General features: G+C 36.0%; 1 protein-coding gene across 6 annotated transcripts in view; it reads right to left on the bottom strand.

The window, feature by feature from the left end:
- The window catches only part of DOCK4 (dedicator of cytokinesis 4), a 246,908-nt gene that overhangs the window by 91,936 nt on the left and 135,562 nt on the right, over window positions 1-19,410 (bottom strand). For all 6 annotated transcript variants that reach the window (XM_040651775.2, XM_004937544.4, XM_004937546.5 and 3 more), the window contains exons 13-16: window positions 18,729-18,854; window positions 4,258-4,382; window positions 3,027-3,189; window positions 758-864 (exon numbers count right to left, since the gene is read on the bottom strand). In XM_040651775.2, coding sequence (XP_040507709.1) covers window positions 758-864; window positions 3,027-3,189; window positions 4,258-4,382; window positions 18,729-18,854 — 521 coding nt within the window. The remainder of the gene's footprint in view (window positions 1-757; window positions 865-3,026; window positions 3,190-4,257; window positions 4,383-18,728; window positions 18,855-19,410) is intronic.

Here is a 19,410-nt window from a genome sequence, read left to right as displayed (position 1 = left end):
TCTTTACTATTATTAATAATTTTTATCCACAGAAAATATCTGAAGATCATTTTTTATCGACAAAATAAAGTGGCACATTCTTTAACTAAAACGCACTAGTTTCAGATGGGAAAATTAGATTAAGCTGTCATATGAATAGATAATATAAGCACATTTTCCAGCTCACTGCTTTCATGGATAGTTCTCATTAATGGGAAACTCCTGTTGCAACTTCATTTCTGAATTACAGCTTCATATCTGACATTGGAGTCATAACAAAGTAGCAACTTTGTATTGGTTATGCCAAGCTAATAGAAATGAATTATGATGCTTAGAAATTAAATCTATCTGGAAGCATATCAAACCCTCTGGACTAAAAGATAACTGGAAAATGTGGAAACAAATAAGAAACTCCACGTGATAGAAATATGTAGAAAAGATAACATTGATTGGATCTGTTTAAACTGTAGCTTTACTTTCCATCTTCAGTGGTTCAGTAAGTGGGTATCATCACTTCGTGTGTTTAACTTTGTGAAATGTATTATAAATATAATGTAACATAGTAAGACTTCATGGTACCGTGGCTGCACTGAAATGCACACCTAGATTCAATTGCAATTTGTAACAGGAAACAAACAATCAGCAACGGGTATTTTATTGGTGACAAGATTATCACTCATTTGGTAATGAATACAGACCTTCACAACCTAATGCTTCAAGGCACTTATAGTATGTTCCAGAGGAATCGTTATAGTTAATGATTTCTAATTCAAATTACCTTGTGTACAATGAGTTCATGGGTGCCATCTGGCAGAGTTCTCCCATTTTCCTGCATCAGGGGCACAAAAGAAAAGCCAAACAACTTCTTCTCACCCTTTTCTTTTGCTGAAACACATACATAAATAATAGCATTTGAGTTAATGTTTTAAATATTAGACAAAATAAATGGATATAATCCTTGATAAGGAACTTTACTGGAAGCTGTTTGCAGCTTGTCACACTAATAGTATCTTAAATTTCTTTATGGATCTGCATGTTATTTCCTGTAACAGTTTCTGTTATCTTACTATAAATCAGAAAGGAATGTGTTGTAAACATTATAATATGACTAGAAAGTTGTTCTGATTTTGCTGTTTATCCACTATAGAAGCTTCTACTTATTAATCTCCATTTTAGGTCATCCTCAGCGCTTCTGTTTTCAAATAAAATATCTACCTCTACAGATAGGACTGAAGATGTCACTGTTCCCTATAGGAATGTTACACTTCAGATAACATTTTCAAACTGGGATGTTTAAGGTTAAATTCCAACTAAATTCAACTAAATACAGACGTTGCTCCAAAAGTAATGTCTCTTATTTATTTCCATTGAAACTGCAACATATACAAAGAGCACAAGAACACTATTTGATAGGGTAAGTTCTCAGCTACAAAACACACCTTTTCAACACAGTCACATTAAAATTAAAAAATCACATTAGCTGTGCATTTTTTTTTCGCCAGCAACGAACAAAAGACTGAATGCCGTGGTGGTAAAAATTTGCACTAGTGAAAGTGATCCACTGTCACTGTGGCCCCTGCTGTAACACACCACCCATCACCTCACTGTGCTTACATCCACTCTGTGGTTTCCATAAATGTTCAGTAAGCATTGATGTATGTCAATGGGTGCTCTTTTTTCCACATGAAGGAATTCAATTCCACACCTTTGTTCCATATACACTTTCACATCAGATGCCATTTTGTCAGACTGTCCCTCTGCTGCCGTCTGTCACACAGCAGCAAAGTGGAATGGGATATTGGTGGGAAGGTTCAATCTCTACTGCCATATCACCAACATCTGCTTCTGATGTTGTGGTCCAGTAGAATAAAATAGAAAGCATTACTTTTGGAGCAGCCCTCATACAAGACAGACAACAAAACTGAGAATGTAGAAATTTTACTGAAGCGAACAAGAGTGCAGATGCCAAATATCTTTCCAAATCAACAAGTTTTTCATCAACTTTACTTATATATACATTTGTATGTATGACTTTTGAGTCTGAGTTAGAGCAGTAGGGATGGTGCAGGCAATCCAACTGTAACAAAAAGATCTAACTTATACTGCATAAAAACCTGCAAAAACAAATAAACAACTGGAAACTCACCATTGACGTTTTTCCACTATCACTTCACTTTTCCTTTATTACTTACTGCTAGCTTTTTAAAAGAAATCTTGAAATGAACTCAGTGAGTATTTCTTCCTATATTATCTGTTACTTACATTTTTATGTCTAGCTACCTGAAATCCAAATATACTTCTACGTGTACAGTTGCCACAACAGCAATCTGAGTAGTATTGCTATACTGGAGTTGGACACGATGATCCTTATGGGTCCCTTCCAACTCAGGTCATTCTGTGATTCTGTTATCTGCTTCACCAGGAAGAGCCAAACAGCAGTCACTTAAAACATTTAATGATTTTAGCCACCCTTCTCTATCAGCTTGACAGTGCTCAGCACAGGTATCTTGCACATGTTTGCTGTGCAAACATGGATAAACTTCAATAGTAGTATCATTTTTACCCTTAAAATCATCTCCAAAATTGTTCAGAATATTTAGGGAATTTTGGAATTTTATACAATAAGAAAAAAACCAAAGTGCAAAAATAGAAAAGTGATGTTTATCAACAATACCATGCATGTGTATTTCTCCAACTTGCAGACTGATGAACAGGTACTTAGAAGCAGATATCATTTTGGAATTTTTTCACTAGGTACATTCTAAATTTACTTTTGGAGATTGTGTTTCAGAATACCTTTCAGCTGCAGTGTTATCTATTACTAGTAATAAAAGTAGACTGGTTTCTCCTTGTGTTTAGGCTTTAACAAAGCACCAAGTTTCATTAAGCAGAGCTGCAAGCCTGAAATGCTGTGTCATGAAAGCATAAAGAGAAAGTTTATAAGACATATAAAGTTTATGCAGCTTTTTCCCAAGGTGTTATGGAAACTCATGTGCTGACAGCAGCTTCAACAGAGAGGACAACCAGGAGTTGTGATCAGCGCTTACTGGAACAGTGCCGGAATTCACAACGGATGTGTGCGCCTCTGAATTTATCCACAGGAATAGGAAGTTTCAACAGCTCAGCCCATCTGGGACCATTGTTATGATAAAGCACAAAGGAATGGTACTCGCTGGCTGGTGGCTCTCCAGAGCCAAATGAGATAAAATCCTAATGAGGAAGAAATATTGATTAAATTTTTAAAGACAGATTTGTTAACACATTACAAACAGTTTTTAACACTTGCTGATTAGGAAAAGCAGCAAAAAAATCATCCACACAGATGAGAATCAAAGTATTTTAAAGGAGTAGCTGGGTGACTAGGAAGGCTTAAGCAACACGTGTGATATGGAATCTCATGATACAGGGTGGTCCCTGTAGTAAGTACGTAAGAATTTAAGTGAGACAAGAACAGCACAGACTACAGGACCCTTACTCATTTGAAATAAACCTGTGAGCTTTCTGTCGTCAGTGATATGTGACAGCATGAAATAGTAAAGAAATCTGGATCCCCTGACTGCTAACAAGCAATGTGTTGGGTTGCTTTTGCCACACCCACAATGGTCTTTTCTTAGCAAAGAAGGCAAACAGGTTTCTGAGGATCCAGTCTTGGGGATATATATCAATTCTCTGTGGGAAAACTATGCTACTGCTGTAGCTTTTCTCCTCAGCAATTATGATCTTAATATTCTTATATATATATGTAGTATATATATACTCGGTATATATATACATGCACATATATTAAAAACATTTTATATAAAACATACACAGAATTCCACACAACCTCAATTTGCAAATATGCATGCACATATGCAATTTGAACCAGGCTGCATGTGTCTTTCTTCATTTTGTCACCCTGTAACTCTCAACATCATACAGAAGATATGAAAAAAAGTACATACAAAAGATATGAAAAAAGTGCTTTCAAATGAAACAAAGAATTATCAAATCAAAAATTCTCCAGAATGTAATCCTGCTTCAACATTCTACAGTATCTTAATGAAATCATTAGTTATTCAATTGGTGATTTTAGGTGTTTATCTGGATTGTGTAATTGATCACAGAAATAAAAAATACAAGCGGAAATGCTTTGAATATCTAAACAGAGCAAAAGATACACACAAGACCTCTTTAAAGCAATTTTGTATTTGTTAAATAATGCCAACAAAAGATGATTTACTCTGAAGAAGTGCATCAAGGGTAACTACAGCAAGGAAAAATTCACAACAAAAATACCCTTAAAATCTGACCACTGCTGTCCACAACATGCATTGTCACTTCCACGTTTCTGGCCACACTTTTTCCTCCTTTCTCAAATTCTCCTCTTTCTACTGTGATGTATAAATCATTCCTCATTTCACCTAATAAGAAAAAAAAAGGTGTGTAAAAGTCAGTTCACACTGATCACTTTTCACTACTACTACTTCAGCAGACTTTCATCTTCTCTTTCAAAAACAGTATCACAATTTACCAGCATTTTCAGATTTTAATAACAACAAAGAAAACCAAGAAACATTTTCATAAACCAAAAAAAACCAACAAAGCTTCATTCTGATAAAGGCCCAACAAATTATCTGCTATACTGAGCAATGCTGGCAACTTTTATTCATGTTAGCTCTTTTGATATTTCTCGTGGCATCTCTATCCATACTGAAGTTTGGCTTCATTCCTCTTTTAATCTATAGCAATATCAACATATTTTTTTCTCAACTGTAATCTCCACATTTCTCTGTTTAAAGACATCTCATTAGAACTTTTTTACACTTTATCTCTAATAAAGTTATTATTTTGCTCATTACTCTTTGTAAAAGCAAAAAAACAAGCTAGAATTCATATCTCTTTCTCATCTAAGAGACCTCAACATATTTTACATTGACAGATTATCCTGAAGATTAGTAATAAAAAAAAAAAAGCTTAATTTTTAGTTGTTGGAAAGGTTTCTTAGATTAAAATCTTCATCAACATATTCAAAGCACAAATCCAGGGAAGGCACTACCTAAGTGTTATATAATATGTGATAGTTATACAGTACCTCCTACGTGTCTAAATCGAAAATCTTTCCATATTTATCCATCAGCAAACTAAGGCCTTATTGAGAACTTCTGGATGAGATCTATGCTGACTTAAGTTTCATTCAATACACACCACAAAGTTTATGGGTAACGAAAGAAAGAATAGTTTGGCTCTTGTCAAAGATGAAGCAGTAGCCGTGGTGGTAGGAAGCCTCTCTTTTCTTTGAAACTCTAAACCTTTTCCTAAGAAATAAATATTAACCTACTTCTGAACAAACACTGCTAGAACTACTTGGAAGTTTCTAGAGGAAGGAAGGACAAACAGCATGACCACAGGAGCATCTTCTAAAATTCTAATTGCTAGAAAGAAAAAGAAATCAAGAATACATGCTTTCATCTAGTGAAATGCAAGTTTAGCATTAAAGTTGATTTTCACTGTGCATCAGAGAAAAAACAACAGTTTTGTGTATTTACAGACATATTACTAAAAAGTCAAATATGATATATAATTGATAAATAATCAGTTCATCTTCAATTTTCAGCTTTGTTTTAATGCGCAGGCAGAATTTGACCTGCTCTCGTGTTTCATATTTCTTGTGTTTATTTTGCTGCATGCAACTTTGCAGTGATTTTTAAGTACCAGAAACTTTAATCTTGCTACAGCCTTCTGATATTTTATAACATTATTCCATCACTATGTGAAAATTAATTAAATTAATTCTCTAAAGCACAATCTAAACCACTGCCAAACTGAAGAAAAAAAAAAAGCCAACTTTATTATCAAACTCTCAAGAAACACACCCATTAAAAAGAAGGGGGAAACTGCCATTGTATTACCTTGTTATCAACTGTCTACTGACATACTGATGCACGATGTTGGAGTACAGATAGGCAGCACAAACAAATACCAGGAGCAGATGGTACTCACTTAAAAGCTTGATATGAAGTCAAGGATGAAAAAGCTGAACTACTAATAAGTTTGTGCAACCACTGAATCAGTCTCTGGTACTCAGTTTCAAAATAAACTAAGGTGGTGGTTATTAATCTAATGGACAGCAGACTTGTGAAAGAAAACCCAAAACTTTCCAAAGGATGTTGTGAATGTCAGAAATGTGATCTGAAAGAATGGGTTCAAGGGGAGAACAGAGAAGTCTTGGACGAGAAGTCATTGAAGGATATGAAACAGACGGTCACAAAAAGCTCAGGAAATCCCTTGAGCTGAAAATAGCTGGAGGCTGAGAGAACATTGGGGGTAATCATCACATATGCATATATTCCTCCTTAGGTGCCTGTTTACAACAGTCAGCTAGATAGGCCCTTGATCTGAAGCAACAGAGCTGTACTTACGAGTCAAATCATAAAATTACCTTTAAAATTACTAGATTCTGATTATTTCTACATTTAAGTAGAATTTTTTTATAAACAATTTACAAGCCAGTACAGTACAGTCAGCAAAGAGCACGCAACATGTTGGGTCCCTACTTGGCGTGTGCTTATCCTAGGATTGGTCCAGCTTAGAGCTGGACATTGGTCACCTACAGGAGTTTCACATTCAGAACAAAATACACAGTAATAAAAAATAGAAGTTTTGTAATATAACTGGGCTTAGCAAACAATTTCTATCTGCAGCAATATCTCTATAAAGACAAAGTTGAATTCTGCATCTATGCATTTATGCATTATTTACCAGGAAGGAATTATTTCCATTTTCCATGAGGTCTGCACTGAAATATAACCAAAAACATATTTTCATCACAGATTTCATGACCTAGCCCAGATAAAACTCAGGAAAACCACACTTGTTTATGACATACATACACAGAGCATATTCTGATTTAAAAGGATTAAATGAAAGAAAAAAAAAAGTATTTTTAAAAAGTAATCACAGTTTCATAGAATTTAAGAAGTCTTTCAAAAACTGTCTGTTTTCAAAGAATTTTAAAAGATGTGCAAACTCATTGTCAAAAGAAAATAACTCACTGGGAAAAAAGACACAAGAGGATGTATTTGCACAATTCCTGTCTTGCTTTGCCCTACAGATCCTTGGCTGTGTTCATAATCAGTGTCATGAGAGGTCAAACAATTTTTGTCCTTACCTACGAACATTCTGGAATCTCTACTCTGTTTTCAATGTCTCAGAGTAAGGCATACAGTCACCTTATTCTAAGAAAATGTCATATTTTCTCCACTCTCATGCAAGGCAAATTAAATGCAAGTGGAGACTAGGATTCATGCTATATGCGAAGCAATGATGTATATGAAATATGATGATTTATATGGAAACAGATGGACAGAAAAGCAGAAGGGAGATAACTGAAATAAACTAGAAAATTAAACAAAAATAATGTAAGCTATGGGCTATATATCAAGGGTACAGTCTGCATCAGGCAGATGAAACAACAGCTTCCTTTTCTCATAGCATGCAGCATATCTGACATTTTGTAATCTTTATGAAAATGTAGTTTCTGGTTGAAGTTTGGCCTTGTCAGTATTGATCTGCACTCACACAAATTGCACTTTTTCTTTACGGAAGATCACTATTTGCAACTAAAAATACAGAAAAAACCCAGCTACGTTGAATTTGTACAGTTCAGATAAGGGTACTAGAAGGTTAAGAACTTAAAACCAAGCTTCCAACAAATCTTTAGCGCAATATTTATGTGAACATACTATGAGTAAAAGCTCAGAAGATTAAAAAGTCAGAGGGGTTGTAAAAATAAACACAAAGACTTATCAGAAAATAGAATTGCTGATTCAAGTAACAAAAATGGATTTGGGAAGTGAACTTCAATCTGGAAAGGGAAAAGGAAAGAAAAATGTGATAAAAGCATACACAAATATATTTGGAATGATTTTTTTAAAATTTATTTAACTCTCAATACATTGTTCTGGAGACATCTTAACCTCTTCTACTTCCCCAATGTAGAAATGCCATTGCTTCAATCTTCCTTGACAGAAATTCTCAAAACCTTGACATTGTCTGTATAAAATTCACCTAGGGATTTCTATCGCAAATCCTCTTCCAGTAAAAACAATTCCATCTTGATTTATGAAATATTCAAACATCAGACAATGTTTGAATTTGTTATTTATGTTCCTTTCACTAAAGTTTTTCATTTATGGAAATTATAATTACATATTTGATTACAAGAATATGCACACTTTTTCTATAGTATCTCTATACCAGATGGATAATTCTCATATTATATCATCATGTTTTTATCAAGAGATGTAATTAAAGCCACAGGGAGCCCTGAAAGTCAAATTTCTGCTGAATATTTAAGTTCTGAAGTACACTTTGGCAAATACAGATGGTATCTTCTACTAAAGTACCTGCATGACTAAAATAAATCTCCTCTGGATGTATGTGTACTGAGATTTTCTACTGTCTTACACTGGAACAAATGTGAGGAATTTACAAAGAAACAAACAAGGAACATCTCAGACATTAGAAAAAATCAGTTTTTAATTACTGGCTGAAAACATGCCTATAAAAATGAATCTCAAACAGACAAACAGAGGTTTCAAACATGATGAGAAAAGCAACATATTCCAGTTAAATGCTCAGAAATACCAACATTAACTAAAGACACACAATGGTTAATTTTAGCATCAAGTTTGGTACAGAAATAAGTAAGTGAAAACAATACATAAAACGTTGCTCAACTCTAAGGTGACAAGCCTACATCTAACTACAATGAAGCTGTGTGGTACAAGAGTTCTAGACCACTTGAAGGCTTTTCTTTCAAAAGAAAGGGAAGCTCATTTTTGCCTGCTGTCTCTGCCTCAATCCTGTTATTAAAAGAATTGGCTTTCTTCAAGCTTTCTGAATTCACCAGAGCTTCAGGACTGTGCAGTGAACTTGTGGATGTAGGCATTCAGTTAATAAGTTTTAAACAAAATGGGATTGAACTCCAATTCAGTTTTGTCTGAGGCTGACATACAGTTTTCTGGGAAAGAAAAGGCTACAAGAAAGTGAACCACAAACACAGAGATTCATTAAATGTGTTCTGCAAATCTAAATCACTCCCAAGAAGCACATGGCACTTCTAGACACATGGGTTATAGGCTGAGTCAACGGAAGATGGAGAAAAGGAAATTAAAGAAGATACGCATTGCGTTTATGAGTTCTCTGAATCATTCTGCTGCGTAAGAAAGCTGCTTCTCGTTGCACAGATACCTTCTAGCCAGTATCACAATAAAAGCTGAAGTTAACGTGATACAACCAACTACAGGTAAAACAGAAGGTTGTTGCAGATTAGATGTAAGATGACAAAGAACAAAGCAGAAAAACAAAGGTTGGCATTGATCCCTGCTGGAGTAAGAATTAATAAGTCCTCTCTTGGCAAATGGATGAACTGTGAGTATCAGTGCGTATCTAGGGAAGCTGTTTGTTATTGCTCTTTTCAGGCAATAACACACTGTGTTGAAAAATGATATCAGAAGCTTCTGTGCAAATTACAGAAGCAACCCAGTAGACCCCAACGCTACTTAGTTAGTACCCTATGGTTTCATTTGTTTGGCTAATCAAAACTACATTTTAAAATATTACAGTTACATCCAAGGCATTCCTACAAGAGCTTGTAGTATGAGGGGAGGGTTAGAGATATATGGAAATTGAAGTTCCACAGAATGTAGTAAAGAATTGCAAAGCTGTAGTGATGTGGTTGATTATAAAGCCTTGATTTCCCATGCAGTGCAAGTGTTGAGTGTACACACTGAAGGGACATTTGTTGCAGTAAGCGAATTTAATTGTATGTGAAAGATGCGGAATTGAAATGTCTGGGTTGCTAAATCAAAATGTGTACAGCATAGCATTGGCAGTAACTGCCTCTTCAAATGGTCCTGCCAAAACATTTCAGCTTCGACCTGGCAAAAACATCTTGAAAGCACTATTTATAGGCTAAAAGGAAAAACTCCAAATCCTTTTTGAGCCAGATGTAGGTGCTAACCAGGCACACTACAGCTCAAGGTTTCTGACCTAAGAAGAAACAGAAGCAGCTTCATGACTTCACTTCAGCTAGCAATGAGGTATCCAAGCACGAAACTTGAGTGGAGGACGCAATTACATGACACAGGCAAATGAAAGGAAAAAATGGAAAGACCAATTAAATCCCCAAAACAGCCACAAGATAGACTGTCTGAGAACACACTTATCTAATGGAGGTCAGCCTTCCTGATCATGCTGAGTAAACCACAAACTTTAAATAACCAGGAAAGAGAAAGGATCCAAGAGTAATTTGCAGGCTGAAGATGACAATGCGTGCTCAGGGGTCCCATTATCTCTGCTACGTAGTTTCATTATGGGATGGCTCTGCAGGCTCTCTTTTCTTCACAAATAGGAGGCTGAATTATAACTATTCAGGAGCTTGCATACAAGCACAGGCCTGCTGCTGCTCAGAAGATGTACCCCCAGATACGGGACTCACACAGAAGCTGCCCCCGGCTCACAGAAGCTTCACAACTGAACCTCAGCCAATGAGAGCAACATGCATAATCACTGCAGATCTGAACATGCATCATGAAAGCGTGTATGAATGTGCTATTTATTTCATGTTTTTTTTCACCTAGAACCATTTGGACCTAAGTGTCAAAATAACGATCCTTCATCTCAGTGCTGAGGAAGCTGTGAGTTGCAATTACAACACAGATATTGTAACAACTTTTCTCATATTCCAATCCCATTTAGAACTGTAAAATCTGTTGTAGCATATTAATTTGAATGTTTTCAAGCTGAAGATAGCTATTAAAGGTCAAAGGCAGCTGTCTTTGTTAGAAAGGGAGTTAAGTTTGCCAGCCATTCTTAAGACAGCTTTCTAGTGAAATAAATTCCAATTTGATTATTTACTACAGTAACAAAACAGTGTGACTGTATTTGACTGAAATAGCATCTCTGATGGTTGTAGTTTACAGTGTGGAAATCTGAACTATCCTGAGAGCAGCTGCTAATTTGAAAATAATTACCCACAGCTCACGAGCTGCTTTGGTTACCGACTGCCTTTTTGAAAGCTTTGTGCAGAATTATAGGTCCTTTAGAACCATGACTTGAACAGGGGCATAAAATATTATTTTGTTTACAGAAAGTTCTGGTAAATTTACATCTCTGTAAAATGCAAGCTAACGAGTTGCTTTGTTTCATACCTTAAATACGACTTTAACAGATTTTAAAAAGCTTTCAGCTGCAGGGACCAAAGCTTGCTGGACACAGCACAGATGAAATGACATTATGCAGGATCTAAATCTTGTGGATGAAAACTGTTTTACAGAAAACCTTCTGAAAAGATTTTGTAGAATGGGGCAAGTGCCATGTAGCCATTGTCAGTAAGGGAGATCTCAACAAATCACACTGATGGTGGTGATTTTAACTTGAGAAGAGGGTCAGAGACTCTTAGAGCACATTTGCCTCCTTTGAGTCAGTATGCTCAATGCTACGAATATCTATGCTGATAAATTTACATCAACAAGCAAAACAAGTTGTTTTTTTAAAAAATAGCATATTAGAAAATCTTGTCAAGTTCCAGATATACATTTAATTTAAAACAAAATATCAAAACTAAATTCAAGTTATGCAATTTCTTCACCATTCATGAAAATCATAGTGCAGAAGGATGTTAAGGATCAAGGATGTAAAGGATGTAAAAGGACATCGTTAAAGAGATCAAATCAGGAACACACAGGCACATACCATTTCACAAGTAATTTAATCACTGTTGTAAGTGAATTTCCCCTACTGACACAATTCCTTTCCTGTTTTGCACTGTAGATGATACTGAAAGAGCACTTGGAGATGCCTGTCAGTGAATGTAATCTGGAAAAAAAGCAGATCTGAAGGGAGAAATACTAGTAGTCTTTATAAGAAACAGGGCAAATCTCACTGATTTGACTGAAGCTTCCAGTGTAAGATTTAAAGGCTGTGACAACCACCAGCCAGCCTTCTGTCCACTGATTTCTCTCCATATAGCAAACTTCTTGCTTATTGTGGCAAAGAACAGTTTTGCTATTTGCAAGAAACACAGACTCACAATAATTACTATTGATCATAGTAATATTCACATAGGGCTCAAGAATGAGAGAATGTTGTACAGAGTGCTCACATACAAACATTTGAAGAAAAGGTCTGAGACTGAAACCCTCCAGGTGACAATTGGCAAATCTTATTTGGTGAGCATGTGCAAATTTATCTGTATTTAAGTATATGACAGGGCATGGGCAGAAAGAAACAAGAGCATTTCTGTTATTTTTGTACTGCTAGCTAGTTTTTAGATAAACAAGAATATCAGCATTACTATTAAGGAAAAATTAAAACAACTCTGCACGCGTTAGAACTGCAGGAGCACCGGTAACTTTGGTAACAGTACTGTCTTTTTACTACTAGGTTTAGTAAGTTTTGGCATTTAAATGAAGGATAAGATGAAAAAAACATTCCTTTTCTCAGTTACTTCAGTGTCCCTTTTCAACAGAACATTATCTGCATTTTCAGCTTTATTGCAGAAAGTCTCAACGAGCCCTAAAAAACATTCATCCGAAAAAAGCTGATGAAGCAAATGAAATGTCCTTGACACAAGGGATTCTCAAACTGCAAAACTTTCAGATTTTAAACAAAATGTAGATCTACCTTGCATGATTGCTTTGTGACTCTTCCTTGTTCTTCCTTTTAACGAGATGTAAAACAAATTGATTTGAACAGCAGGGAATAAAAGATTTACAGGCTCGTTTAACAGAAAGCTTGGATCTGTTGATTTTGGGAGCAATTTAACAGAATTTTGAGAGATTATTGTCCAAACACTTCTTGAACTCTGACAGTCTCGGTGCCAAACCTATCACCCTGGGCAGCCTGTTCCAATGCCTACTGCCTTCTGATGTAAAACCTTTTCCTAACCCCCAGCTGCCCCTCCCCTGACACAGCTCCATGCTGTTCCCTCGGGCCCTGTCGCTGTCACACAGAGCAGAGCTCAGCACTGCCCCTCTGCTCCCTGTGAGGAGCTGCAGCCGCCATCAGGCCTCCCCTCAACTCCTCTGCTCTGGGCTGAGCAAACCGTGGGACTTCAGCCACTCCTCCTATGTCTTGCCCTCCAAACCCTCCACCATCTTTGTTGTCCTCAGTGGACACACTCTAGTTAGTTTTATATCGTTCTTACATTGTGGGGCCTAAAACTGCACACAGTACTGCAGTTGAGGCATCTCCAGCAACACTCAGCCCTTTGGGCTGCCTGGGAACTCAACTCATATTCCAATTGCTGTCAAACAGAATTCCCAGACCCCTTCTTGCAGGGCCGCTCTCCAGCCCTTCATTCTCCAAACTATACATATCATAGAACCATTAAGGATGGAAAAGACCACTAAGATCATCTAATCCATCCATCAGCCCATCACCACCATGCTCACTAAAGCATGTCCCTCAGTAACACATCTACCCTTTCCTCGAAAACTGCCAGGAATGGTGATTTCACCACTTCCCTGGTCAGCCTGTTCCAAAGCCTTACCAGGAAGATTTTTTTCCTAATATTCAACCTAAATATATGCATATATCTTGGATTGCTCTGTCACAGGTGCAGAATCTGGCACATCTTAAATTTCATATAGAAATTGTAAATTGAGGGAAGTTCAATTAAATTCTGGCTTTGCTTCCCTTTCCATAGCCCTCTTCCATTTTTCCTTTGTTTACTAATGAATCAAAAAAGAAGAGAGACGCCATGGGAAGGAGAAGGAAAACAATATAAGAATTCCTTGCACTTGCCTAACCAAGTATGGAGTTGAGTATTAATATCTTTGTTTTCTCCAGTGGCTTGAAAGATAGATAGAAAGGACGATAAGTCCTTTGGTAGAAAAGATCAAAGCTTCTAACAAGTATTAAAATAGGATTTGGAAAGCAGACCATATTCCCCACAGAGTACTGCAGTTTTGTGAAAGGTCAAAATTCAGGGTGTCTTTACTTGACAATACTGCTTAAACATATTCTGTGTAACTAATATATCCAGGCAATATTACTTTCAGTAATTAAAAATACATATTTCTGGATTCTTGGAAATCAGAACAGCTAACAGTGGCAGGTGGAAATCTAGGCTGTTTGTACTCCATAGAGACTGATAAAGACTGGAAAAAATTATACCATTTCTCATAGGAGAAAAAACATGGAAGGGTGTGAAACATATTTTTCCCTTCCTAAAATCAACAAATCTTTACTAAGTCCAAGCCTAGTGACAGCTACACAGACACATGAAGAGAACAGATTCCATAGCTTCCTCTACATTTTTGCTCTCCAGATTCTTATTTTAAGCGTTGAAAGGAGGAATATGCTTCTACTCAAAATCACATCATTGAAAAATTCATGTTAATCACATGGATAGCATTTTGTAAGATCATCTGTATAAAAAGACAAATATTCTAGTTATAGTTTCATTTTAAAAGCTTGTGAAAAAGAAAGGAAGAAAGAGAGAAAGAAAGAGAAAGAGAGAAAGAAAGAGTAAGAAAGAGAGAAAAAGAGAGCATACTTGCACATGAAAAGAACAAAAGATCTTTTAATAATCCAGATGAATGAATAGTAAGTATGTTCAGCAGCTTTCAAAGACAATTCTGATGAGATGTAACTGGACAGCTAAAGGACACCGAATGGACTTAAAAGATAAAAAAAAAAAATGCAAAGCAGTGCAGTTGTGATGGTTAAAAAAGGGGGGGGAATAATTCCTAAATTAAGCATAACAAAGCTTATATATAACTTGTAAGCTCTGCAGCATCCTGGGCTGCTCATTGTACCTGCTAAATAAGCAGAAACTGTTAAAAAAGATAACACTGAAAAACAAAATGCAACTTCTGTGGTTTGACAAACATAAGAGAAGTTTGGAAGCATTAAATTCTGTTACAGAAATTAATACTGCAGCTTCATGTGGATTCTTAATGGTGTTCTTTGCAAGGGGATATCACAGCATTAGAGAAGGACCAAAAAGTTCAGTGAAGGATTACAAGCAAAGAACATTCCAGTCAGGACTGACTAGCTCAGACAGCACTGTTTTAGGCCACTTATGGGTATGTACAGGGAAAATAATGGTCACTGTAATACCATTGTGCTGACTTGTCAATTCTTTAGCCTTTTCTAAACTCAAAAGAGTTTAATAATTTGGATGGGCAGAAAGAAATATAAACTCTGATCTTCACTCAGAGGAAGTGGTGGTCAGATCTCAGCAATGGTAATGCCACCAGCTGAAATCCAAAGCTGAGAAAGAGTGCCTATAGCTAATTGATATCTGTCTATGAAAATCTGTTCAGACATCAATCAGCAGGCCATTTGTTTATGTTCTGTAGTATACCTTATGGAGTCTAAAATATATATAGCATTTCAACTCATATCTCTGGTTGTTTTAAATAAGAATTCTTTTTTAGATTATCCGTAAAGCAGCATAGATTAAATTTGTAGGTAGAGTTTCAGGAAATAATGGTTCAACCTGACTAAATTTCTTAGTGAAAAAAGAACTACACAGAAAGCCTTGAGATTATTTTACTTTATCTGCTAATGTCTCACACTGAATAGATTCTGGCTTTGAGTGCCAGCAAAACATACTAACAGTAGTAGATTTAGCACTATTAAGAAGTCTGTAACTTAAAACAGATGCAGCTCTAGTTCGATAATCACAACAAAGTAAGATGTGCAGCTATGTGCAGCTATACAATGCTAATCACGACAGCTCAGTTTGTTTACAACTGGCTGCCCCAGCAGAGAGCTTTGGCCCCTTCGGTAAATCCTCATTCAGATAAACAGCTGCACTAGGGTTTACCACCACACACTAATGAATGGGTTTCTTTAATGAACTAGGTATTTTCTACAAAGATGAAAAAGAGCCAGTGCATGCATGCATACATACATGTTAGAACACATGAGCATAACATCCAGCACTTAAGTTATGCAGTGATGCAGATGCTATATGTTAAATTTGGAATCAGATTCTATATGAGAGTACTACATAAGAAATCAAAAAAGCAGGTAAAAATTTATATAGAAAGATGTGAAAGGGCTTTCACATTCTATCAACTTCTACATACGTTGAAGTATTTCTCAAAAAGCTTAGTATGTTCATAAACATCAAATGGAAAATTTTATATACTAAATAATTATAGGGTTTTCTGTCCTTTCAGGAAATGTTAAGATAGAAATTCAGAGTATAAACACAGTTCTCCTTTGACGCAGTACAAAGCTTTCCAAGAATACCAGCTTGCTCATCTGCTGACTGTCACACTTGGATGCTGGAAAGGACTGCACTCGTTAAATCTAGAAAAATGCATGTTGATTAGGCTCCTAAGGTAACACTTTCACTGCCTTTCCTTATTCTGACAGATAGAATAGAATGAATTACCTATTTAACAGCCTCTTTGAATCATATATGCCTTTTTCTACTGATCTACTTCATCTCCTTAAACTCCTGAATTTCATCATTAAAAAATTTCACGAGTCCTGGAAACAGCACTCTGTTGCTTCACCCTGTCAGGCTCCATTGACATAAAAAGCACTGCTCTACAAAAACATGCATTATTATTGTCATCAAAATTCTGGTATGGCATGTGTGCTGGTGCTAGTTATTTTCAGAAGCACAACCTCTAAAGAGAAAAGGGTTGACACAATGCAAAATGAAGGTCAGTTAGAGTTTAAATACATCAAAATAGAAGAGCAACTTAAAATCTGGCACTTTATAAAAGAGATACTACAGTTAAGCAGCATGTAGTATTTCTTATTAAATAATTCAAGAGAGTCTGGTTCAGAGTCCTAACCTAAGTGCTAATTAGACAGAGCAACACACACAATTTCAACAAGAAAAGACCTAATTAGTGACCATTTCCAGTTGCAAAAGATGAAGTTCTTTAATTTATCTCTGAAAAAAAGACACTAGAGAGATACAAAATGAAAAGGGAGCTTTAAAAGAAAAAACCATTTCAAAGGCTAGGCTCCAGCAGGCATTCCATTGCCTAGAGCACACTGCCCTGCTTAGCCCTTGGAACTTGTCATTAGAAGAATAAGATGATTATTTCCCTCTAGGAGAAATCTCTTCTATGCCAGCAAACACAAACTAGAAGTTGGACGTTTTCTTAACTGAGGTAAGCATATACTTGGACTAACAAATCAACACATCAAAGTTCATAGATTTTTTTTTCATAAGAAAAGGACAAACTGTGCCTGTGCAATCTTTGAGTTGCAGCAGCTCACTACACAGTGCTCAGCTATAACTTGCTTGTAACAGTTCACGTTACTTCACAGCTGGAAAGTCAGAGCTATCACAGAACAAAGAAAATTTGATAACACAGAGCTGAAAGTCACTAAATCATATGGAGATAATCAGTAAATTGAGAAAGGTTTCTTAATGGGAATTATAGCACACTCCGTAAAATTGCATTCAAAATTATCAGCCGTATTATCTCTAATATTCATTTCATTCAAATGAGAAATCTAACAGTAACACAATCAAAAAACCTAGCTAATAAGCCTTAAGATTTCAAGTGAAGACTTTCATTTAACATATGTATATAATCTACCTTTAAATTAAATAGCACCTAACTTACACATTTTACTGTTCTAAATATTGTGGTGATTTCAGTAGAACAGTTTCATAATAATGCTAAAACTGCTTTATGAACTCGTGCTCTGTGCATATTAGAAGTGCATAGTAGTACTGATGAGGGATGCAGAAGGACAGATGTTTAACTGGCAGTAAGAGCAGAACAGTGAATTCTCAGCTGTCAAGTTTCAGGCTGAAGTTCAAGAAAAGTGCATGCCCACAGCTAAAGCTGAATCTCATTACTGAGTTTTAATAGACTATTAAGACTCCTCTGATTAGTGAAACAATGAAGCTTACATATTCTGGTCTCAGAACCACAATGTATTTTCAATTTATGTATACAGGAAAGAAAAGACTTATATTTATAAAGGAGAAAGTAGTCCCTATTAGGAATCTGCAAGTCCTGAAGATTATTTGTATCTGAGAGAGCCAAGGCATTGCATGCGGACTCAGAGCTGAAAGGAAGATGTGAGCTCCTCCCTACAATATTCCTCACTAACACCACAGCAGCACAACAGTCATGCCAAAGTAGGCTGTTTCTAAGTATGCTTTTCCTTTAAAGAGACACTGGCTAAAGATTTCATTTCTGGGAATGATCCATAGATTTTACCACTATCTGTTTTCTCCCTGTATTTGCTTCTTCACATTCATAGTGACACATTCTCTCAACCCTCCTTAGCACCTGTTTAAGCACTTGCATAGGTTATCATACAAACTAATGGAAATAAATCTCTGTATCCCTTCTACTATCCATTTCCAGTATCTCTATTTCCATAAGTTGAGGCATGAACCGGGAGAAATCAGAAGCTACACCATGTCAGTACAAGTCTGTGAGTCCTTCTTTAGAAGTTACCTGCTCCATGTTCTGCTGGTTGCCTCTTTATCTATGTAGAGCTCAGCAGTCTTGCATTCAGTCATCTTCACTTCCAGAAAGCAGATAACTATCCCTGTATGCTCCTTTGACACTGACTTAGTAACTATATAATACACAACCTGGGATGCAGTTTTCTTTTATTTGCATCCAAAAAAAAAAGTCTCTGAAAAATTTAATAATTTTCAGAATTCTATATTTATTTGGAAAGCAAGTGAATACTCATTAATTCCTCACTAGTTCTTTCTCTTGCTCCTTAATGAAAATTTATTCTTTTCAACTTACCAGGCATGATAATATTGGAAAAACCTAGTTTCCTTGTTATGGATACTCCATGGGTAAACATAGATGTATACTCTCTCCTGATTTGTTCTATGTCTCCATGAAGCAACTGAAGAGAAACTGCCAGACCTGAAAATCGAGAGAAAAACAAGGGAAAGTAAGACATTCAAACAGTCTATGATTATCATTACCAAATTATTAGTGATGTGTAAGTAAACTACAATGACACATCAGATCAAAATTGTCTCAGTAGAGATGGATGGTGACTTTGACTGGAGAAAAATATTAAAGAAACATTTACTTAGAGAAAGATCAATCAATAATATTTGCTACCATTTCATTTTTTCATTTACTTCAACTCAATGCTGCCTTCAATGTTATGCAGGCTATCGTACAACCACAATGCTCCCTATCCATTTGAAAAACACGAGCATTTCATTGCAGTGCTTCACTTCACCTTACACAAGGTTACATAATTTATTTACTCAAATCACAAGAATTAAATTCTTAATAAACAAATCTAGCATAATTGATATTTGTCACATAGACCCAGTAATTTCATAATGACTGAGATCGAAACTTTTCATCAATATTAATCAGATTTAATCAATCATGTTCTCACGTGTGCTAGAAGACACACAAAATTCAAGGGTGGCCATATAATCATTTCCCAGTATCTATTCCT

Source organism: Gallus gallus, chromosome 1 (assembly GCF_016699485.2).
Source record: "Gallus gallus isolate bGalGal1 chromosome 1, bGalGal1.mat.broiler.GRCg7b, whole genome shotgun sequence".
Lineage (NCBI taxonomy): Eukaryota > Metazoa > Chordata > Aves > Galliformes > Phasianidae > Gallus > Gallus gallus.
The sequence above is the reverse complement of the archived record's forward strand: the minus strand, read 5'-3'. Positions and strand labels throughout refer to the sequence as shown.